This window comes from Carcharhinus amblyrhynchos, chromosome 20 (assembly GCF_965287045.1).
Source record: "Carcharhinus amblyrhynchos chromosome 20, sCarAmb.v2.hapA, whole genome shotgun sequence".
NCBI lineage: Eukaryota > Metazoa > Chordata > Chondrichthyes > Carcharhiniformes > Carcharhinidae > Carcharhinus > Carcharhinus amblyrhynchos.
In genome coordinates, this window is record NC_137343.1 from 15,421,170 (window position 1) to 15,445,203 (window position 24,034).

At 41.3% G+C, this 24,034-nt stretch overlaps 2 protein-coding genes across 5 annotated transcripts in view; both read left to right on the top strand.

The window, feature by feature from the left end:
• The window catches only part of LOC145355776 (sodium- and chloride-dependent GABA transporter 1-like), a 97,485-nt gene extending 89,345 nt beyond the window's left edge, over positions 1–8,140 (top strand). The window contains exon 13 of the mRNA XM_080208132.1: positions 576–8,140. Coding sequence (XP_080064258.1) covers positions 576–725 — 150 coding nt within the window. The 3' untranslated portion in view covers positions 726–8,140. The remainder of the gene's footprint in view (positions 1–575) is intronic.
• A 4,433-nt stretch (positions 8,141–12,573) lies between these two features.
• Positions 12,574–24,034, top strand: part of LOC145355777 (acyl-CoA dehydrogenase family member 10-like) — a 77,334-nt gene continuing 65,873 nt past the window's right edge. For 3 of the 4 annotated variants that reach the window (XM_080208133.1, XM_080208136.1, XM_080208137.1), the window contains exons 1-2: positions 12,574–12,776; positions 17,738–17,792. The gene's annotated coding sequence lies outside the window, so the exon portion shown is untranslated. Of the gene's footprint in view, positions 12,777–16,440; positions 16,516–17,737; positions 17,793–24,034 lie in introns of those variants that run through there. The other variant, XM_080208135.1, reaches the window with a different exon arrangement.

Here is a 24,034-nt window from a genome sequence, read left to right on the forward strand (position 1 = left end):
ATTTCTTTCTATCCCACACCTCCTTATCTTCTTCATGAGTCTACCATGGGGAACCTTATCAAACGCCTTACTAAAATCCATGTATACAACATCAACTGTTCTACCTTCATCTACACACTTAGTTACCTCCTCAAAGAATTCAGTCAAATTTGTGAGGCAGGACTTACCCCTCACGAAACCGTGCTGACTATCCCGGATTAAACTGCATCTTTCCAAATGGTCATAAATCCTATCTCTCAGGACCCTTTCCATTAACCTACCGACCACCAAAGTAAGACTAACTGACCTATGATTAACGGGGTCATTCCTATTTCCTTTCTTGAAGAGGGGAACAACATTCACCACTCTCTAGTCCTCTGGCTCAATCCCCATGGACAGTGAGGACCCAAAGATCAAAGCTAAAGGCTCTGCAAATGGATGTAGAATGGTAAAAATGGCCTGTGACATAATTTGTCCACTGTCCTGCCATGAAAGGAGATCAGGTCTACCCTGTCAAAATTCAGGGCCATAAACTTGATGAATTTTCTACAGTTATGTTTAACGTAAATAAACAGATTTTCTTTCTTGACTTTCAGCGCCTTCGTTCTTCAGTATCTCCAGTAACTGATGTCATTTCAACAGAAAACCGGGACCTGATGGTTAAGTTAAAGTCTGGGATATACAGGCCTTCATGTTCTGTCGTCCATTTTGACAGCATTGACCTCACAAAACAAGCTGACATGTGATTTTTGTTTAAACTTATGGAAAGGCGGTTGGGAAAAATTAATTTCGCTGAAACTTTCTTTGCTTAAGCTTGCACTAAAAACAAATGTCATATTCTGATGATGACAGACTTATTTAACTGTCCATTCATTTTGGAATTGTGTGGACATGTATAATTAGCATCACTGTCCCTGATTCCCAGGGACTTTAATTGTAATGAGCTGAGCAGATGATAACAATTTGACAGCATGGTGTAAGAAGCAGTTAAAGTCCGGAATTGGAAGGTATAGTGGTGGTTAGTGAAATATTGGCATTGGGCTTATTTAGGAAAATATATATGTGAAATTATCCAGCAAAATGTGTTGGCAATATTAAATCCTACTGATTCAATTCAACACCTCAAATAATAGTCACCTCTATAACCAATACTTCAGCCTGTGTTGTACACCTCTTAATAGTTTCCAAAGCCAAAGCTTTTTCCACACACTAATGAAAACACCAAATGAGTGTTTTCACTAAAGTAAAACAATTAGTTCTTTTACTGAAACTACTTCTAGACTTCCTCCTCAAAATTAAACTTGCAGTAATCCTTTCAATTAAATTAGAAGTCTGCAACCTTCCATCTGCACCCTTCTGGTGTACAGCCTGCATTATAGTAATCACTGCTGCTCACCCGCTCTTATTCCTACAGTTTGGTGTCATTGCTGACCTTTGAGTCTTACACCCACTTGTACCTGAGCTGGATGTAGCTACACACTATACATCAAAATTAGGTGCATCAATTTCATCAGATGTTATCATAGAATAAAATAAAATCCCTGCAGTGCAGGAAGAAGCCTCTGGGCCCATCGAGTCTGCACCGATAACAATCCCATCCAGGCCCTATCCCTGTAACCCCACATATTTACCCTGCTAGTCTCTCTGACACTAAGGAGCAATTTAGCATGGCCAGTCCCCCTAACCAGCACATCTTTGGAGTATGAGAGGAAATCCATGCAGATACGAGGAAAACACGCAAACTCCACACAGTAACCCGAGGTCAGAATTGAGTCCCTGGAGCTGTGAGTTATCCCTTGTGTTGTCGCTACAGATGTTAACTTAATGCTGGTAATCTTGCTCTTGCGAAGAGTGATAATCTCTGTTGATCTCTTTTCATAGATTTGTTTGTAGATGTTTAAACCTTATCCATCTTTATGTTGATATCATGATAGTTCTTGTACTTAATCACAATCTCAGTGAGGAGCTTCATTTTCACCCTCTGTTTCTGCCCCCCATGTAGATTTTCTACCTTTTTACTTTTGTGAGCGAATATTCAAACCTCAAGTCTCTCATTTTCAATCTGCATATAGTATATAGGAATCACTCATCCAAATCTTCTTCTTTCTTCCAGTCCAGGCTATCGTATTGTAGTCTTCTTCTTTTCAATATTTATAATGTTTGTTTTTTAAAAAAAGCTTAATAAAATGCTTGGATTTATAAGGTTAAAAAGAATCAATGAAGTTAAGAATCTGGAGAATACAGTTTGTTTCCCATTGCCAACATCTCACTGACTTACCTTTGTTACTAGCTGGTATCTCTTCTGCTGTTCTAGCTTGGTCACCAGTGTGTCCAGTGAATTGATCTTGCCCAGAGCTACAATGGACCTTGCTGCTGTTGGGTTAGTGAAGGGAAATTGGTCAGAGTTCCCACTGCTGGCCACTATCCAGAAGCTCCCTTGCTGCAGGTGCAAGTGTACAGATGTTTGATTTAGGCAGGCTAGACTGCTGTAGCCCTCCATCTTAAACACATGAACAGTTATCAGACAATAACTGGCACCCAGTGAAAATTGGCATTCGGTATGGATTTCAGTGAGTTGAAGCTCAGGGGAGGAACAAGAAAACATATTCTTTAAATCTGGGAGAGTTACAAAGCAGCCATTCTTCACCTGCTTCAACATCTTCAAAGATCTGTTGAGCAGTGCATTTGTAATGCCTTTTCTGATAAAATTTGTTCTTTGCTTCTCTGTGACATGTACTTAAATCACTCATCCTGCAGTTTCTGAACATGTTTTGATGGATGATTCAGAAAGCATTTGTTAAATATAGGCAGTTAGAAATGAGACTAGAATGAAATTTTTAAAGTTGCTCCAGAATCTGTTTGCATTGTTTGTATTAACCACTTATGCATGAAATTTGATTTTTAGTTTTTGGTGCTAATGTGGTGAATTTTCTGCTGAACGGAAGTCGAACAACACTGAGCTCAAGAAGGTTAAATTGCTTGGCAGTTGAATTTGGGAGGAGGTGGATTGGGTTTGTTTAAAGAAATCTCAGCTGACACTCACAAAACTTAGTGACTACCTGAGGCCAATATGGTGGAAAGTGCAGATAGAAAATGTCCTGACAGCTGGTTTGTGGTCCAAGGAGAGTGGGAGGATTTTACTTGATAGTTAATTTGCGGATGTTTATCCTCAACTGGGGAACAAATGGAATGAGTCTTTATTTCACACTGAACTGGATTTTGCTGCAAGTTTGTCTCTTTGTTGCTATATTGGTAATTACTGATTTTTCTTTAAATTTGTTTATTTTTTCCGTTAAAACAAACCTGTTATTACCAAAACTGCTGTCTATAACATTTTTTTGTACAATAAAACTGCTGCACAGTATGTTGTGATCAGGAAACTGAAGAGAATCACATTAGAATTTGTCAGTATTGTCGTTGCTTTTTTACTTTTGCAATGAAAGGATGTAGCTTAGTTACTAAACAAATACTTCTATCATGTCATTTCTATGTTTTAAACCATGAACTGCATTTATGTTTTTCTTTACATTCCTGAATACAACTTGACTGCAATGGATTGCTTTGTGTTTACAGTCACAATTGTGACCAATGGATAATTACTCATGTGCATGTATAATGAGTTACTAATATACATTAAGTTTAAAAATCTTCTCCAAAGTACTGTTATTGGTTACATGGATATCAGTAGCTGCTTGGGGAGATGCAGTTGTAAATTCCTACTGGAAAGATAAAACAAGACCAGTAGTCCTTTCTTTTCATCCAATGTAAAAACCCAATGTCTAATTGTTAGACAATGCAACCTCATGTACAATCAAACCCTACATCTCCCCTCCTAGTACTGCTAACTCCTGCGGCAGGTGAATGGAGAGGCCAGGGGCTGAGCAATTTCCAGGAGCAAACTGGGACTTTTCTCTCCAACTCCATAAGATGGTTGAGGAAGCTCAGGAGAGCATGAAAACTCAGGAGAATTGTGACTTTGGAAATTTACTTAATTCCCTCCACCCACTGCAAGGTCATCTTCATTCAGGAACCTGTCAAGTCCATGAGCACAACTCCCAGTAGCCAGATCTGGGAGACAAAGCCCTCTTCAAAAAAAAAAGTACCTCCTGGCAACTAATCTAATTTTGTGCCTTCATATTTAATCTTATCCTCTCATCCATTCTGAAAAACTTCACCAAATCTGCACCAACTTATCCTGATTTTTAAAGGGTGATCAAGTGCCCCAATCTGAATAACCCTCATTCTAACCCTATTCTTAAAATGAAGCAGTGAAAGATTTGGGACCATCCTTGTTCCCTTCCTCTGCATTCCTATAGAGTCTTAATGATACAGCAGTACTGGGATTTAAATTCTATGTAATGCTTCAGATTGTTTTAATGAGAATTAGTCTTTTACAGGTTCCCCCTTTATAAGTGTTGCACATCTACAGTTTATGAAATGACCCAGGCACTGATGTTGGGATTCGTATTGTTTCTAGTCTACACAAACAACTTTGCTTCAGAAGTATGGTGCAAATTGGTGGTTTGATAAAACAGAGCTATAGAAGGATCAAGATAAATCTGTCAATGGGCATCTACAGTTTATGAAATGACCCAGGCACTGATGTTGGGATTCATATTGTTTCCAGTCTACATAAACAACTTTGATTCAAATACAACAAGAGTACTGGGTCTTTAGGAAGAAATTGTGGGACGTAATTGATGAATATTTGAATATAGTTGCAGTCGTGAAAGAAACCTAGGAATATCATTAGATATTTCATTCAGTCTTGGTTTACAAGACATAGGAAAAATGCATAGAGAAGGGCCACAGGGCAAATCCCTATCCGATGATATTCCTAGGTTTCTTTACGAGGAACACAAAATCCTGATGCTTGACTGAAAGGCAGAGGTGAAGCACCTGTGAGGAAAGATTAGAAAACTCAGCCTTTAAAGGACAATTGACTTATGTCTTTATCAAGTGGTAAGTGGAATGGAAATGGTGAAGACCATTTCAAGTTAGAACTATACGACAAAGGTACACATCAATAGAGAGAACTTAGAGGACTGATGTCAGGGAGCACCCTGTCACTATGAATAATGGCAGAATGATATAGGGAATATCATGGAAGCTGAAACGCTGGAATTGATTTGTAGAAAATTAGATGCTGTGAATGACAGGATGGGGCAGAATGATCTCCCACAACTGTATTCAGTGATAATGGATTAGTCAAATTTTATCTTGTAAAAAGTGACTCAGATCCCAAATCAGTTTGTAATTTTTTTTTGGATGTTTCTAACTAGTGTTCAGAATTTTCTAACATAGTACCCTCCCCTTAAACAGTCCATCTTCATATATAATTGTTTGTACAGACCAAAAAACACCAGTTTATTAATTAGTGTCACAAGTAGGCTCACATCAACACTACAGTGAAGTTACTGTGAAAATCCCCCAGTCGCCACACTCCAGTATTGTTTAGGTACACTGAGGGAGAATTTAGCATGGCCAGTGCACCTAACCAGCGCGTCTTTTGGACTGTAGGAGGAAACTGGAACACCCAGAGGAAACCCCCGCAGTTCTGGTCACTCTATTATAGAAAAGATATCATTAAACTAGAAAGAGTGCGGAAAAGGATGCTGCTGGGACTTGATAGTTTGAGTTATAAGAAGAGGCTGGATAAACAGGGACTTTTTTCCCCTGGAGCGCAAGAGGCTGAGGGGTGATCTTATAGAGGTTTATAAATTAATGAGGGGCATTGATGAAGTAGTGTCAACATCTTTTTTCAAAGGTAGGAGAGTCTAAAACTAGACGGCATAGTTTTAAGGCTAAGGGAGAGATACAAAAGAGTCCAGAGGGGCAATTTTTTCACACCAAGGATGGTGAGTGTTTGGAAGAAGCTGTCAGCGGTAGTAGTAGAGGTGGGTACAATTTTGTCTTAAAATGCATTTAGATAATTACATGGGCATAGAGGAAAATGCAGGTAATTGGGACTAGCTTAGTGGTTAAAAACTGGGTGGCAGGGACCAGTTGGGCTGAAGAGCCTGTTTTCGTGCTGTAAACCTCTTGTGGTTCCATGACATGGAGAGAACGTGGAGACTCCACACAGATAGTGACCCAAGCCAGGAATCAATCCCAGATCCCTAGTACTGTGAGGCAGCACAAATGCAAGGTAATGCATTCTGGAAGGTCTAACACAGATAAGGAAATATACAATAAATGGCAGAACCCTTAAGACTATTGATAGGCAGAGGGATCTGGGTGTATGGGTACACAGATCACTGAAAGTGGCAAAACAGGTGGAGAAGGTAGTCAAGAAAGTATAGGGCATGCTTGACTTCATCGCCCGGGACATTGAGTTTAAAAATCGACAAATCATATTGCAGCTTTATAGAACCTTAGTTAGGCCGCACTTGGAATGTCGTGTTCAATTCTGTTTGCCACACTACCAGAAGGATGTGGAGGCTTTGGAGAGGGTACAGAAAAGATTTACCTGGATGTTGCCAGTTTTGGAGGGCATTAGCTATGAGGAGAAACTGGAGAAACTTGGTTTGTTCTCACTGGAATGACAGAGATTGAGGGACAACCTGATAGAAGTCTACAAGATTGAGGAGCATGGACAGAACGGGTGGTCAGAAGCTTTTTCCCAAGGTGGAAGAGTCAGTTACTAGTGGGCATAGGTTTAAGGGGCAAGGTTTAAAAGAGACATATGAGGCAGGTTTTTTACACAGAGGGTGGTGAGTGCTTGGAACTCATTGCTGGATAGGGAGTAGTAGAAGCAGATACAATAATGACTTTTAAGGGGCGTCTTGACAAACACATGAATAGGATGGGGATAGAGGGATATGGCCCCCGTAAGGGTATGAGTTTTAGTTAAGTCAGGCAGCAGGGTCGTTGCAGGGTTGGAGGGCCGAAGGCCATGTTCCTGTGCTGTAATTTTCTTTGTTCTTTTGTCAGTGCTAACCACTGTTCATTTTGCGTTTGTGTTAGTTAAAAAGTTGCCACTTAGAATTGAGCATTTCATGCAAGCCTGGCAGAATCAGGTGTTTATTCAATAGTTTGTGCTTTATCAAGGTGCACTTCCTTTGGATACTTCAGTCTATAAACCAGTATTCTTGGAACTGACACCAACAATATAGGAGTGGTGCTGGGTGCAGCGTGAGCCCACAGTGGAAGAGGGAGAACAGGATCTGGGCAGTGAAGAAATTTGTGATAGTGCTGACTGATATTAGCTCTGCAGTTCTTGCACTGTGTTTTGAACCAGCCCCCTTTTAAAAAAAAAACTAGACTGGGAGGCCCTCACAAAGACATAGTTGGGCATCCATACTGCCAAAGATAGCCTGTACAAACTTGAATTCCAGAGTCCTTTAGTGGTGACCTGTAGGAGTACTGTGTTGCCAATTTCTAATTAATTATATTTTAATGTGAAACAAATTATTTTTAAAACCTTTTTAACAACATTTTTAACATGCATTTAACTTTATGGAAGATGTGGTTTAAATAAAGTTGTTCACATTATTTACAGTGTTCAATTTATTTACATGATTGACTACAGTCTTAGTGTCCAACCTGTGTAACAGGTGTTAGCTCCAACGTACCCAGTCATAAGTGATGAGGATTGTACTTTACACTGTTAAATTTGAATTCAGTATCCAAGAGCCAGTTCCTGGCACTTATGGTAAATTTGTTTTCTATAGCCTTGTGGCAGAACCTGGGCCTGTGGGACTCCCATAGCTTACTGAGAATGGATTTAACACTGTAAACCTCAGGAGCTCGTTCACTGATTCTAGACTTTGAAAAGAGGAGAATAGAATAAAAACTTTTGGTTTCATTCTAAATTATAAGATGCAATGGCAAAGGGTAATTTAAGGCAGGAAATTACTTTATTGTACCACCACGTAATGTATCTGTAATCAGTAATGTTTTAACAATGACGTGATTTTATTAACTACAAGAGCTTTCTATATCAGTCTAGATTTAGCTTTCCATGTAAAGTAATGCAGTTATCAGTAATTTGTTGAGACAATATTTATACGCATGATGTTGCATCTTATTTGGTTGTCGTGATCTTTACTGAACTCTGTTTGTAAACATAAATTCCAGGGATTCAATTTTTGTAAAGTGTACTTATTTTTGTAAAATATTTCAAGATCTGCCTTCAAAATAAACAATGCAGTAAGAACTGTTTCGGTGTCCTGCATTCATTGTTTGAGATTATGGCTCCAAAATGTGTTGTCAGTTTTTTTGTATATACACATATATACTACACTAAAATATTTAAATCTGGTTACAACAGCTACAGTGGATATACTTCGGTCATGAAGGTCAAACATTATAAGTTCATAATTTACACTGAATTACTTATAAACCCTTTTACGATCCCAGCTAGTGTTAAGACTGGAAGATTCCAGAATGCAACCCTGGCTTAAAACATGAAATGTTTGATAACATAATACTGCTTCACCAATCTATCCGGTTTTCAAAAAATAAATCCCCACTCTGAACCAAATGGCTGATGCTACTCGACCGATAAAAGGCGAATGGAATGTTGGCCTTTATAGCGAGGGGGATAGAATATAAAAGCAGGGAGGTCTTGCTGCAACTGTACAGGGCACTGGTGTAGCCGCAACTGGAGTACTGTGCACTCTGCATTTGCGAAAGGATATATTGGCCTTGGAGGCAGTACAGAGAAGGTTCACTAGGCTGATACTGGAGATGAGGGGTTAGCCTATGAAGAGAGATTGAATGGACTGGGTCTGTACTCGTTAGAGTTTAGAAAGCCGGGGGATCTTATAGAGACATATAAGATACTGAAGGGGCTAGATAGGGTAGAGGTAGAGAGATTCTTCCCGCTTAGAAAGGATAGCAGAACTAGAGGGCACAGCCTCAAAATAAGGGGGGGACAGAGTTGAGGAGGAACTTCTTCACTCAAAGGGTGGTGAGTCTCTGGAATTCTCTGGCCATTGAAGTGGTGGAGGCTACCTCACTGAATGTATTTAAGTCACGGGTAGATAGGTTTCCAATAGACAAGGGAATTAAGGGTTACGGGGAGAAAGCAGGAATGTGGAACTGATCCATGTCAGATCAGCCATGATCTTGACGAATGGCGGGGCAGGCTCGAAGGGCTAGATGGCCTACTCCTGCTCCCATTTCTTATGTTCTTATGATCTTTTGTGGATTTCTTCTCAGATTCCCCCCAGATTATTGTCATGAGTGTTTCTAAACTCCACCCCCAAAAGATCAACACTTTAAAATCTTTCAAACAATGATTTCCGTCATAATATAAAAGCAAAATACTGAGGGTGCTGGAAAATCTCAGCACGTCTGGCAGCATCTGTGGAAAGAGAATAGAATCAACATTTCAGGATGCTGAGATTTTCCAACATTTTAATGCTTTCCACTGGCTGTTTTCACATTAAGAATCCACTCCCGGTTTTTCAACTATCCTTTCAAACAAAGCTTTTGCTCCAACTTTAACAAGGGATCCAGCACCGGGTTTTCCACCTCTCCTTTCAGGCTTCCTTTTATCTTGAATTGCAACATGTATCCAAAATTCTACACAAACTCAGGTTCTCAGCCCCAAACAGAATATTATTGCTTCAAAGAATAGAAATATGGGCAGCAAACTTTACAAATGCTTCATATACCTGGTTTGCCTGTAGCCAACCTCATCAGCACTTCCTGGGTCTGACTAACTTCCATAAACAATATCCTGTTCCAAAAGCAGTTCCTCTTTGATTCTCATTATCTCTATAGTCCTGGAGCTTCTTTTCCATTTCCTGGTTTCTAGAACTAACTGTCCTTTAGTTCCCTTGGAGTTTGCTTTCATACATATTTCTCAATTTTACGCTTTTTCTGCTTTTAGAATAGCTGAGAGCCATTTGCTCTCTTGCTGCCTAGCCCCAACTGCAATAAATTCAGTTAAAACTAAACTCAAAAAGCACTCCTACCCTAAAGGTGCCCCTAGTTACTAAGCAATGACTTAATACTTCTCTCAGCTTGTTTACTTTTCATGCTGTAACCCCCATGAAGCACTGTTTGTGCTAATCAAACACTTTTGTCTAGCATGAATCTAACTATAGGTTTATCCTTCCTTACATGGAAGCACTTAATTAAACCTACTTAAGTTTGTACCTTATCTCTAAGTAGTAATACAAATATAAATTTCTGACAACCCCAGCACTGTTCTTTAATGTGTCAAGTGGCAGCTGTGATCAAAATAGCCTTCATTTAACAACTTTGTGATCATCATTGATTTTAACTACCACTTACTGCTGATGACCACTACAATCTAGAAGGGTAAGACCAACAGATACATAGAAACAACACCATTGCCTGGAAGTTCCGCTTCTAACCGTTCACCATTTTGATTTAGACATTTTGCCATTCCTTCATTGTTATTAGGCAAAAATCCTGAAACTCCTTCCCTGTCACTGTGGCTGTACCCACACCACATGGCAGTTCAAGAAGGTAGCTTATTACCACCTACTCGAGCACAATTAGGATGGGCAATTAATGCTGGCCCAGTCTGCAAAACCTACATCCCATGAGTGAATAAAAAATACTTATACAGCAGAAAAACAGACCATTCAGTACATCAGATTTGTTTGTACCAGTGTTTTTCTCTATGTGTGTCTGATCCAGCATCTCAAATTAAAACAATAAAGACAACATTTTGCCCAATTTCTCCCCTTGTGCAGACAAGGGGAGAATTTGCAAATTCCATAGTCACTTCAGGCCTGGCAGAGACAAAATTGGCACTGCAGCCTTGTTCTCCAGCAGTATATAATAATGGTATATAAATGATGTAGACTTTACAGAGGCATAAAACAACAAAACCCAAGTTGTTAGAAATATGACAGGTAAGGCTTTAAGAATGATTTAATGTATTGTCTATATCTTTTACTTTCACCAGGTATTTTAATATTCACTTTAAACACTAACGCCCCGATTAATTTCCCCTGCCTGACTGAACAGATAGTGTGACAATTCAAATTGAATAAGGAACTTATCACTTCCTTCCGCACTCCATATAGGCTCTCTCTGATCAGCTGATAAATTGCAAACTATCTCTCATTTTATCCTTAATTATAATCTCTGGTCATTTCCAGGCAACAGATGTTGGGCGAACTGGCAACAATTCTCTGATTTCCCTCTCTCCTCTTCTGAATGGTGGAGTTGCATGCATAATTTTCCAATCCTAAAGGGATAGTTCCCAAAGTGAGAGGATGTTAGAAGAGCATGGGGTCCTCAAAGAATCCATAGCATTTCTGACCCAGAAGAGAACTCCAAATATGGGAAATTTTCATGAGATGTGGACACCAGCAGTAGAGCCAGCAATTGTTGCCCATCCTGAGTTTTTGCAACAATCACAATAGTTTTAGGATCACCATTACTGAGAATTGTTTTCAATTACAGGCTTAGTGGGATTTGATCCCATCTCCCCAGAGCATTAACCTAGGTCTCTGGGTTACTAGTCCAGTGACATTACCACACCACTGTCTCCCCCATAGCACAGTGAAGGAGGAAAGTGGCTACACAGAAAATTTACAGCTCACTGTATGTTTAAAGATGATGGACAAACAGCAAATCAAAACTTTTGGGGATGGGATACCTTAATATAGTGCACTTTTGCTACTGGCAGAAGAAATCAATCCGTGAGAGGCAGGTTCTGCCACAAGTGCCACATATGAAATGTTCACCAAGTGTTGGATGTGTTGGTATTTTCAGTATTAGTGTATGTTCAGCAGGTGTTGTTTAGGTTGATGTTTTCATATTAGTGTCAGGTTTTGTGTGATTTGCTGTTTTCAGGGTTGCTGTCTAGCCACTGATCGTCACAGCGACACACATAGGTCTACGTATGATGATGTGGCAATGCCGGTGTTGGACTGGGGTAAACACAGTAAGAAGTCTCACAATACCAGGTTAAAGTCCAACAAGTTTGTTTGATAGTAAACCCACAAGCTTTTGGAAATGCTGTTACTTCATCAGGAGTGTGGAAAGTTCTGATCAGAGAAGGGCATATAAAGGTTTTTATAGGAAGGGCATATACTCACATTCTAATCAGTATTCTGTAAACCACGTGCCTTTATACGCCCTTCTCTGATCAGAACTTTCCACACGCTTAAAGAAGTAACAGCATTTCCGAAAGCTTGTGGGTTTACTATTAAGTAAACTTGTTGGACTTTAACCTGGTATTGTGAGACTTCTTACTGTGTCTACAGATGCTGTCAGCCTGACTAGAACAAAGCTGTGCAATTTAATTTCATTTTCCAACTCTTAGCAATTTGGTAATCTCTAAGTTACAGGAACAAAGAGTAGGCCATTCTGCCCCTCGGGCTTGCTCCACCATTGAATAAGATCACGACTGAGCTTGAGCGTATTTATAAACCGGCTCCGGAAAGAAACGCCGCCTTTCGAATTTTGGCCCTACCTTTACCGGAATGGCGGAGTACCGCCTCGTCGCGACGTGATGATGTCAGCAGGCCGGCAGGAGTTGTCGCGCGATGATGATGTCAACAGGTCGGCAGATTTTGTCGCGCGATGATGATGTCAACAGGTCGGCAGATTTTGTCGCGCGATGATGATGTCAGCAGGCCGGCAGAAGTTGTCGCAATAGTGTGAGGGTGATGTGGCGTCAAAATTAGAAACTGCTTTACCCCAGTACAGCTGACTAGATATAAGATTCAGTCAGAGATCTGAGTAGTTCTTGATTCCTGCTCAGTGACCAGGCAAACTCAATTGCAACTTGTTCTTCAGCATCAAATTTGGTGCTCAGCGGAAATTTATTCCGATGGTTAAAAAGGACCGTAGGAGGAGAGGTAATAAGCCGTGGATAACGAAGGAGGTGAAGGAAAGTGTTAAATTAAAAGCGGAGGCGTTTAGAGTAGCTAAGAGTAGTGGGCGAGAAGAGGATTGGGAGAGGTTTAAATGTCAACAAAGATTAACAAAGAAGTTGATAAAGAAGGGTCGGATAAACTATGAAGCTGGGCTAGCGCTTAATATAAAAAAGGATAGCAAGAGTTTTTATAAATATATAAAAAGGAAGAGGCTGGCTAGGGTGAACGTTGGTCCCTTAGAGGATGAGAAGGGGGACTTAGTGGTAGGGGATGGGGAAATGGCTGAGGCCTTGAATAACTTTTTTGTTTCTGTCTTCACGGAGGAGGACGTGAATAATTTGCCGGGTGTTAGCGATGGAAAGGTGGTAGGACTGGAGGGTCTCGATGACATTACTGTTACTAGAGAGGTAGTGCTCGACAGACTGGAGGGGCTGATTGTGGACAAGTCCCCAGGACCGGATGGAATGCATCCGAGGGTCCTGAAAGAAATGGCGGAGGTGATAGTGGATGCCTTGGTGGTTATTTTCCAGACGTCGCTGGATTCCGGGGAAGTGCTGGAAGATTGGAAAACGGCTAATGTTACGCCGTTGTTTAAGAAGGGTGCCAGGCAAAAGGTGGGGAATTATAGGCCTGTTAGTTTAACGTCTGTTGTAGGTAAAATGTTAGAATCCGTCATCAAGGAGGAAATAGTGAGGCATCTTGAGGGGAACTGCTTGATAGAGCAGACGCAGCACGGTTTCGTTAAAGGGAAGTCGTGTCTGACGAATTTATTGGAGTTCTATGAGGATGTGTCTAGGGCGGTGGATAGAGGAGAGCCGGTGGATGTGGTCTTTCTTGATTTTCAGAAGGTGTTTGACAAGGTACCTCACAAGAGGTTATTGCAGAAGGTAAGGGGGCATGGAGTTGGGGGTAGGATGTTAGCGTGGATAGAGGACTGGTTGTCAAATAGGAGGCAGAGAGTGGGGGTCAACGGGTGCTATTCGGATTGGCGGATGGTGACTAGTGGAGTGCCCCAGGGGTCGGTGCTGGGGCCTCAGCTATTTACCATTTATATAGATGATCTGGAGGAGGGAACCGAGTCGAAATTTGCTGATGACACCAAAATTGGTGGAAAGGCAAATTGTGCGGAGGGTGTGGAGAGTCTACAGAAGAATCTAGATAGGCTGGGCGAATGGGCCAGGAAGTGGCAAATGGAATTTAATGTTGGCAAGTGTGAGGTGGTCCACTTTGGTAGGAAGAATGGTAGGAAGGATTATTACTTACGTGGAGAAAAACTGCAGCAGGCGACGGTGCAGAGGGACCTCGGGGTCCTTGTGCATGAGTCACAAAAACCCAGCTTGCAGGTGCAGCAGGTGGTCAGGAAGGCGAATGGGATGCTGGCCTTCATCGCGAGGGGGATTGAATATAAAAGTAGGGAGGTCTTGCTGCGGCTGTATAGGGCATTGGTGAGGCCGCAGCTGGAGTACTGTGTGCAGTTTTGGGCGCCGTACTTACGCAAGGATATTTTGGCCTTGGAGGGAGTGCAGAGGAGGTTTACTAGGCTGATACCGGAGTTGAGGGGGGGTTGAGCTATGAGGAGAGGCTGAATAAATTAGGCTTGTACTCGTTAGAGTTTAGAAGAATGAGGGGAGATCTCATTGAGACGTATAAGATGATGAATGGGATGGATAGGATAGAGGTGGAGAGACTCTTCCCGCTCAGAAAGGATAGTAGGACTAGGGGGCACAGCCTCAAGATAAAGGGGGGGTGCGGTTTAGAACGGAGTTGAGGAGGAAGTTCTTCACTCAAAGGGTGGTGAATCTCTGGAATTCTCTGCCCGTTGAAGTGGTGGAGGCTACCTCGCTAAATATTTTTAAGACGCGGGTTGATGGGTTTTTGATAAGCGAGGGGATTAAGGGTTATGGGGAGAGGGCGGGAATGTGGAGCTGAGCCAAGACAGATCAGCCATGATCTTATTGAATGGCGGGGCAGGCTCGAAGGGCTAGTTGGCCTACTCCTGCTCCTATTTCTTATGTTCTTATTTACTTTAAATTTTTTTTAATCATCAGGCTCATCAAAGTAAATTATATTTCAGAAATTTGAGTGGGTTCTATATATTGTTTAATATAAAAACAGAAAATGCTGGTCAGGCAGCATCTAGAGAGAGGTAACTCCACCTAACATTGCAGGCCGAGTTGTGTGTTTACATTATAATTTACATATACTGGTTGCCATTTGGGACCTTTTATTTCTTTACCAATGCCAGGGTTTGACTAAGACACTGCCCCTGTGTTTTGTTGTGTGGTTTAAAATCTATGCAAGAGAGTTGGCTAATTCCGAATGCAGACACTGGTTTCAGGTTGCATCACGTATTAAATTGGGAACGGCATCAAGAGTGTCGTACTGTGATGTATCAAGATGGTGTACAGATAAGTGCTGTTCAACACTAGAGGAAAAACTAGACTGACTTGAGGAAGAAATTAGACATCGCTCTTGAGGCTAAAGGGTTCAAGGGATATGGGCGGAAGGGGAGAATCAGGATATTGAATTTTTTCAGCCATGATCAAGATGAATGGTGGAGCAGGCTCGAAGGGCCGAATAGCCTATTCCAGCTTCTAATTTCTGTGTTACTCACAAAGGCTCTTTGACAACACCAATCAGATATGTGGTCTTTATCACCAAGAAGGACAAGGACAACAGATGCAAAAGAACACCACCAACTGCATATTCCCCACCAAGCCACACACCATCCTGACTTGGAATTATATCACTGTTCCTTCACCATTGCAAGATCAAAACCCTAAAGCTCCTTTCCTCACAACACTGAGGGTGTACCTATAGCACATGGACTGCAGTGGTTTAAGAAGGCAGCTCGGCACAATTTTCTCGAGCAATCGGGGGGGACAGTAATGCTGGCCTAATTGGTGACATCCACATCCCATGAAAGAATTAAAACTGATTGTAAAGAAATGCTGCCTGTGGGGCTTGAAGAATTGTGCTACATTAATGTAAGATACTGACAAAAGAGAGGCAGCAGTGCACGGTGCACAACTATTTGTGAATTGGCAGAAAGAAGTGGGATTTTTAGATGTGAGCTGAGACACAGGACTGACAACATTGAACGAATGTTATGAATCACTCGTGATCATACAAATGATGACTTCAGTTAAGTAAAGAACAAGGTGCATTTAAGTGTAATAATATGTATTTCTTAAATTATAGCAATGACTACACTTCAATTACTCAAGTGGTTATAATGCACTTAGGAATGAAAGATATAGTATTTCAATGTAACAAGATGGGCATCCTTCCATATGTTTATAGATGATGGACAGGCAGCAAATCAAATCGTCTGGGAATGGGATACCTTAATATGGTGCATTTTTGCTAATGGCTGAAGTGATCAGTCTGTGAGAGGCAAGTTCTGCCATAAATGTCACATATGAAATATTCACCAAGTGTTGAGTGGGTTGGTGTTTTCAGTATTAGTGTCTGCTGATGAGGTGTTGTGTGGTTAGCTGTTTTCAGTGTTGGTGTCTGTTGCCTCACCACTGTAGCTACTAATCGTCATGGTGATGCACATGGGCCCACAGATGATGTCAGCCTGTCAGTAATCAAAGTCTCCTGGATGTGAGAATATTTAGGGCCTTCATGTCATGCTTGAAAGCACCCATGAAGTGGAGCTTTGGCCATCTGACTGACTGTCTGCCTCTGGCTAACTTGCCATACAGAAAATCATGAAGTACTTGCCCAACTTCTAACTTTCATTTACATAGCTGGCCAAGTCAGTTCTGCTTGACGTCTACCAAAGTATTTGGAAGATTTGCTTTTGAGAGGACTGCCACCCTCACGATTTTGTCTTTCCATGAGATGTACAGAATAACCACAAACAATGAAAATGAAAGTTATGGAGTTTCCTTTCTTGATAAATGGCTGCAAGTTCTCCCCCCAACAGTCCCAACACCCCCGATCCCACTGACCAGCCCTGATATCCCCTGCTGGCCCCGATTTCCTTCTGACAGCCCTGAACTCATCCTGACAACCCCCCTGACAGCCTCAATTGCCCTTTTCCTTCCTTCTCCCAACTCTACAAGTGCAGAGTATCAGCAGGTCCATCCCAGACCCAAGGCTCCTTCCAATAACCTGCACCCCCCCCCCCCCAATTGATCCCCCTTGCCCTCTCCCCATCCCAGGTGGGCTGTGCCAAGGTGACCTTTGGGCAGTGCCACCTTGTCATGCCCAAGGGGCGTTCTTCCCTTACCCTGATCTCTGGGGTGGGGTCAATGACCTTTGTTCCCTCCAGAGACCTATTCCCCCAGGAAAGGGGAGCAAGAGTAAATGCTGCTGTAGTGAACCGCTCCCGGGGGGGGGACATGGACGCTAACAAGCCCGGAGGCTTCAGTCCTGGGCCCACTAAACAGATGGAAGTGCTGATTTCCATATGAGGCCATGGTGCCCAGTGGGAAGCTTGGGAAAGGGCTCTTACGGCCTGCTGTGCTACTTGAGCACCACAGTGGACTGGGAGAATTGCCCCCTCCATCTCAAACGATGTACCTGCAGAACCGCACTGAAATTTCAGCTAAGATTATGTGGTGAACTGAGCCTTGATTTCAAGACCTACCAGTGAGCCAGGACTGACTCAAGAGCATCACCTATCAGAAAACAATGAACATTTGAATCAAAATTTGCCCCAAAGTTTCTTTTTCAGCTAAACATGCTGTATATTTGTAGTTAGAGCATAAATATTTGGAATTATTGCAACAAATAATTCTAGAAAATTGTTATTTTGTCCTCAAATAAAACCAACTTTGATCTAGGTATGGATTAGGAACAGGATAAGGCCATTCACTTGTGTCCATTTTGCCATTCAATTAGATCATGGCTGACTCATATCACGTTAGTGCCATAATTTTTATCTTGTTTCCATAATCCTTAATATTCTAACAAAAATGCATTATTCTTAGTTTCAGATTTTTCGATCAATCTAGTCCCAGCAGCTTTTTGGGGAGAAAGCTACAGGTTTGTTTTGTAAATATTTTTATTTGCGTCTTTTCCTTTTCTTTAAAAACGCTACACACCTATAAAATTGGTACAGTACAGCACAATCATTTCACTGTCTAGAAAGAAAATACATTTGATTCATCTAACCCAGCACTTTAACGTTAAAAAAAAATAAAATGATGAGGAGAAAAAAGAAAGATAAAAAAGTGAGGGAGAAGGGGTGCATATCCTCCCCTATGGGACATTAGGGACTGTACTACACGTTCTACAAAAAGTCTTGTAGGAGTAAATCTGACACTGCAACCTGTATATTTAAGATAGGGACCCTTCATTTTTTTAAATGAATTAGATCGAAGTATGGGGTGGCACAGTGGTTAGCACTGCTGCTCCATAGCTCCAGGAATCTGGGTTTGATCCCCAGCTTCAGTTATTGTCTGTGTGGTGTTTGCATATTCTCCCTTTGTCTGTGTGGATTTCCTTCGGGTGCTCCAGTTTCCTCCCAAGCCCAAAGATGTGCAGGTTAGGTGGATTGGCCATGCTAAATTATCCCTTAGTGTCCTGGGATGCGTAGGTTAGAGGAATTTGCCAGATAAATGTGTAGTTATGGGAGTAGGGCCTGGGTGGGATTGTGGTTGGTGCAGACTCAATGGGCTGAATGGCCGCCTTCTGCACTATAAGGATTCTATGAAACAAATTAGAAATTCCATTGGAATACACTTTTGTGCCTATTACATACAGAAGCTGACTTGTCATTGATCCAAGAATATAATTTTTTTTGTACTGTAAATGTTAGAATACTATACAACCTTTTTCTCGTTTTTGCCAATTATCATGTTTATCTGGAAGCCCCAGAGTCAAAAACATTGGCTCCCTCTTCGAGGTTATATCAAATATATTTTCCAGTTCTTTAAGTATACCTGACCAATAGTTTTTTATTTTTACACAAGACCAGACACTGTATGTAGTCCCCTATTGCAGATTTACACGTTTGGCACAGTCGAGCTATGGTAGGGCCACCTTGGCAGAAGTTCCCCAACCTCAGCCATGGCTGGGATTCTCCAATGCTGCTGCTGTGAGTGGAGATTTGGCTGAGCACCAAATTCTCCATTATCGGTAGCAGGGTTTACAAGATTGGGAATTCCTTTTGATTTGATTTGATTTGTTATTGTCACACGTACTGATACACAGTGAAAAGTATTGTTTCTTGTGCGCTATACAGACCAAGCATACTGTTCATTGAGAAGGAAAGGAGAGAGTGCAGGATGCAGAGAAAGATCAAATGTAAAAGAGTTAGGATGAAATTTTAGAAGCGTAGAAAGAAATGAAAGAATTAGAAGGTATGCTGGGCACAGCTTGCAGGAAGTTGCCTCACTCTGGCATCATCTTAGAAGAGATTGGCCCTTGTGTTTTATGTTTGGGGTGGAATTTTCTGGCCATTCACACCAGCGAGATCTTCTGGTCCCGCTGCAGTGAACAAAGATTTGTCTGAACATCAAATTCCCTGTCTTTGCTTGCAGCTGCAGCAGGGCTGAACGGCTGGGAAGATCGCGTTCTTGGTGTAATATGCAAATAATCTAAAATTTTTACCTGAATTGCCTTCACTATTTTACAAACAGAAATTTTATTTGCATTCTCCCAGATCTCTTCACTGCGAGATCTGTTTCTCAAATCTGCAGTACCTCCTGCATTTTAGAACATAAAGTGTCATAAAACTTACTAATTAATCATTTAGATTCCATGAGTAGTAATAGTTTTTTCTACAGGGGAGACACTGGCATTTAGATATAAGGTTTTATTAGGAATGAAGTCTCTAGGTTGTAAGTATCTAAAAAAAGAATGTCAGGGGCTATCACATGTTGACACAGTGATAAAAAGGACGCCCCTCTAATCAGATCCACCAATCTTTGTGAGTCCCCTATCACACCCAGTGTCAAAACCATGGTCCATGAGACCTGGAGAGAAATCAGGGTTTCCCTGTATAGGAGTGAGAGCAGAAGTTAACATAGATCTTCCCTCTAAATCACGGACTCTCTTCCAAGCCCTTAGAGTGTTAAAATTATTGGATTCTCACAGTTGTGTGTTATTGTCTTGAAATTTCATAGAAGCAAAAGCATTTATAAAGTATATTTAGTCTGACAAGCCTCAGTTTCAAGCCAAATGGAATTCAGGTCTTTTATCCATTCCCGTATAAATCTAAGTTGAGAAGGTAACTGATATTATTTTATATTAGGCACATCAAGGCCCCTTTCTGAACTTGAAAGTTGCAATTTAGCCAGTTTCAAGTGAGGTTTCTTTTTGTTATTTTATCTTTTTTAAAGGAGCTGGTATCATCTCTAGAGGGTAAAGCAACCTTGGTAATATACTCATCTTAATCATAGAATCCCTGTAGTGCAGAAGGAGGTCATTCGGCCCATCAGGTCAGCACAGACTCTCTGCCTGAGCATCCTACCCATGTCCTCTGCCTGCCATATCCTGTAACCCCTCACATTTACTATGGTTAATTCATTTAACCTACACATGTTCAGACTTTGGGAGGAAACCAGAGCATCAAAAGGAAACTCACCCAGACACGGAGAACATGCAAACTCCTCACAGACAGTGGCCCAAGGCCGGCATTGAACCACTGTGTCACCGTGCCACCCTATCCTGCCCATCCATGATTTAGGTCCAGTGATGTCGATAACACTTTATGAATATGAGTAATGGAGTAAAGTTTGCCTTGATATTTTGGCCTTGGAGGGAGTGCAGAGGAGGTTTACTAGGCTGATGCCGGAGTTGAGGGGGTTGAGCTATGAGGAGAGGCTGAATAAACTAGGCTTGTACTCGTTAGAGTTTAGAAGAATGAGGGGAGATCTCATTGAGACGTATAAGATGATGAATGGGATGGATAGGATAGAGGTGGAGAGACTCTTCCCGCTCAGAAAGGATAATAGGACTAGGGGGCACAGCCTCAAGATAAAGGGGGGGTGCGGTTTAGAACGGAGTTGAGGAGGAACTTCTTCACTCAAAGGGTGGTGAATCTCTGGAATTCTCTGCCCGTTGAAGTGGTGGAGGCTACCTCGCTAAATATTTTTAAGACACGGGTTGATGGGTTTTTGATAAGAGAGGGGATTAAGGGTTATGGGGAGAGGGCGGGAATGTGGAACTGAGCCACGACAGATCAGCCATGATCTTATTGAATGGCGGGGCAGGCTCAAAGGGCTAGATGGCCTACTCCTGCTCCTATTTCTTGTGTTCTTGTACAGCTGACAGAATGAGGGGGTAATGAAAATACCAAGCTGCCTGTTTACTGGTTTTTGAGAAACCTGAATGATATTTAATCATCTGCTGACATTGTTAGATGAATTTCAGACTGTTATAAACTCTTGGATCAGCTTGGATAATTAAAGGAAGAATTTTTCCAAGACACAAGGCTAGTATTTTAGATGAAACATTCAAATCTATATTTGGAAGTGAGACTGGTCTCTAAAAGATGCAATCTTCCAGACTTTTGTATGTCTTCAAAATTTAAGGAGTATTTGCTTCTCTAAGTGACCGAGGCAGCTGTCCTACTTCAGATGAATGGTCATACATCCCAATCATAGCTTCTTTGAATTCCTTATAAAATTCATTTCCAAAACCATCAGGTCCCAGAGCCTTAGCAGACTGAAGATCTTTCAATGCAGATAATACTCCCTCTTTAGAAATAAGAGCATTTCAGATCGAACTTTGGTCTTCAGAACTTGTTAGAAGTTAAAAAAGAGAGAAAAATCACTTCCTCAGTATTAACTGTACAAATTCACATAAAAATATTTAAATGCTTTACTAGTATCCTCGATTTTAAACATCCTATTGCCCTTTGAATCCAATACAGAAGACATAGTCCAAGAGGCTGCTTTCTTCTTTATAAGGAGAGCTAAGTATCTATTTGGGTTATTTCCAGATCCATCTAGTTTTTGTTGGGCAAATTTTATGCTCCCCTCAGCACTTTGAGTCAGAAAGGAATCCAAAGTTGTTTGGATGGTAGTAATTTCTTTCAACAATAAATGGTTAGAATTTTTAACACGCTCTCTACTTCAGCGAGTTTTATTTCTGTCACTATAGTTCCATAAAGGTAATATAGGAAATGACCAATCATCTTGCAAGCGCCTTCCATTTGTGCACAGAATTGAGGGGTTGACTTCAGAAAGAGGTTGATTGAGTAAAAAAGGTCCAAGTCAGATTTAATATAAATAAAATTGTGATCCTTAAGCGGTGAAGAGTTAAATTTCCATAATCTAAATCGTAAATATGTCCCGTTAGGTGAAAATTTCACAAAAATGGGCATGATCAGAGATCACAAAAACTACGTAGCAGGAAATCACTGGATGTTTTAGGTTTGAAAAAATGGTCAATTCCAATATTACGTTGGTGGTGAGCAGAGAAGGTGTAAACTCTCTATCCTGAGTGTATAATGTTGCCCAAACATCCAAATATCCCAGTTCATCATATCATGACATTAGTGCCTTCGCCTGTTGTGTAGGTGGATTCCTAGTTATGAGAAGTTTGTCAATCAAAGAATTTAGATGGCATTGAAATCCCCTCCTATAAATGAATTTATTGTTGCTAATTCAGCAAAATCCCTAATGACTTTAGTAATAAAATCAGGAGAATAATTTGGAGAACCATAAACTTTAATTATCCAAATACTTTCCCCCTATTCTGCTGATAATCATCTATCATCCCCCTTTATCCTTCGCCCAGTTCTCGAGTCTAAATGGCAGGTTTTTATTAATCAAAATCGTGACCCCCCCCCCTGCCCTCAGCTACTAATAAAAAATAAAGTTTATTTGTCACAAGTAGGCTTACATTGAAATCCCCTAGTTGCCACACTCCAGTGCCTGTTCGGGTACACTGAGGGAGCATTTAGCATTGCCAGTGCACCAAACCAGCACGTCTTTCAGACTGTGGGAGGAAACCGGAGGAAACCCATGCAGACACGGGGAGAATGTGCACACTCCACACAGACAGTGACCCAAGCCGGGAATCGAACCTGGGTCCCTGGCGCTGTGAGCCAGCAGTGCTAACCTCTGTGCCACTGTGCCACCCCAGTCGAAAATGAGGCAGAAACCATTTGTCCAACCCATTACTACTTCAGCTTCAGATGTTCTTTATCGTCCAAGTGAGTCTCTTGTATGGTAGCTGTTACAACTTAGGTCCAGTGATGTCGATAACACTTTATGAATATGAGTAATGGAGTAAAGTTTGCCTTGTACAGCTGACAGAATGAGGGGGTAATGAAAATACCAAGCTGCCTGTTTACTGGTTTTTGAGAAACCTGAATGATATTTAATCATCTGCTGACATTGTTAGATGAATTTCAGACTGTTATAAACTCTTGGATCAGCTTGGATAATTAAAGGAAGAATTTTTCCGAGACACAAGGCTAGTATTTTAGATGAAACATTCAGATCTATATTTTGAAGCAAGATAAAATCCTCTTTCTTTTAATAGGATCCTCTGTGAGCAAATTTTCAGTGTTGCTGCTGCCATTACTTATCCTACATTCTTTATCAGCGAATAACAAAAGAAAGTTGGCCTTTTATGTATCATTGCCTTTTCTCTTGGGTGTGCATCAAAACTCACAAGAAGCAACATTTTAGAGTATTGCCGGAGCTCAAAGGAAACGCAGCGACACCAACTCTTGCATCACGTGACCCCGAGCTCCAGATTTTTATTACACTTTGTGTGAGCAAGTACTTCCTGACAGCACATCAATGTTTGTTGTAATGCTGTGACTGACCCATTACAATCTCATAATTACAGTACTTAAGCTAAATCTGGAGAGTAGTTGCCTTTAATTGAGTCTCAAATAATGAATTTTCATGTACACTTTAAAGTACTAACCTGAGCTCTTGCCATGTAACTGAAGAAACAAATTAATTTTAGCTGCAGAACGATCTCTTTACATGACAGTTTTTTCCATGTGCAGCTGTTTCAGAGTCAAGAATTAGGTATTAGCATATAAGTTGCAACATCTAAAAAAAAACAAAGACTTGGGGGATGTAGAACTGTCTCCGCTTTCTTGCAAACTCCATAGATGTAGGTTTCAAATGATGCCGCTGGTGAGTACGATCTGACAGATATGAATGTCCGGGTAGCATGGTGGCACAGTGGTTAGCACTGCTGCCTCACGGTGCCAGGGACCCGGGTTCAATTCCACTCGGGTGCGAAGTTTGCACATTCTCTCCATGTATCCATGGGTTTCCTCTGGGTGCTCCGGTTTCCTCCCACAGTCCAAA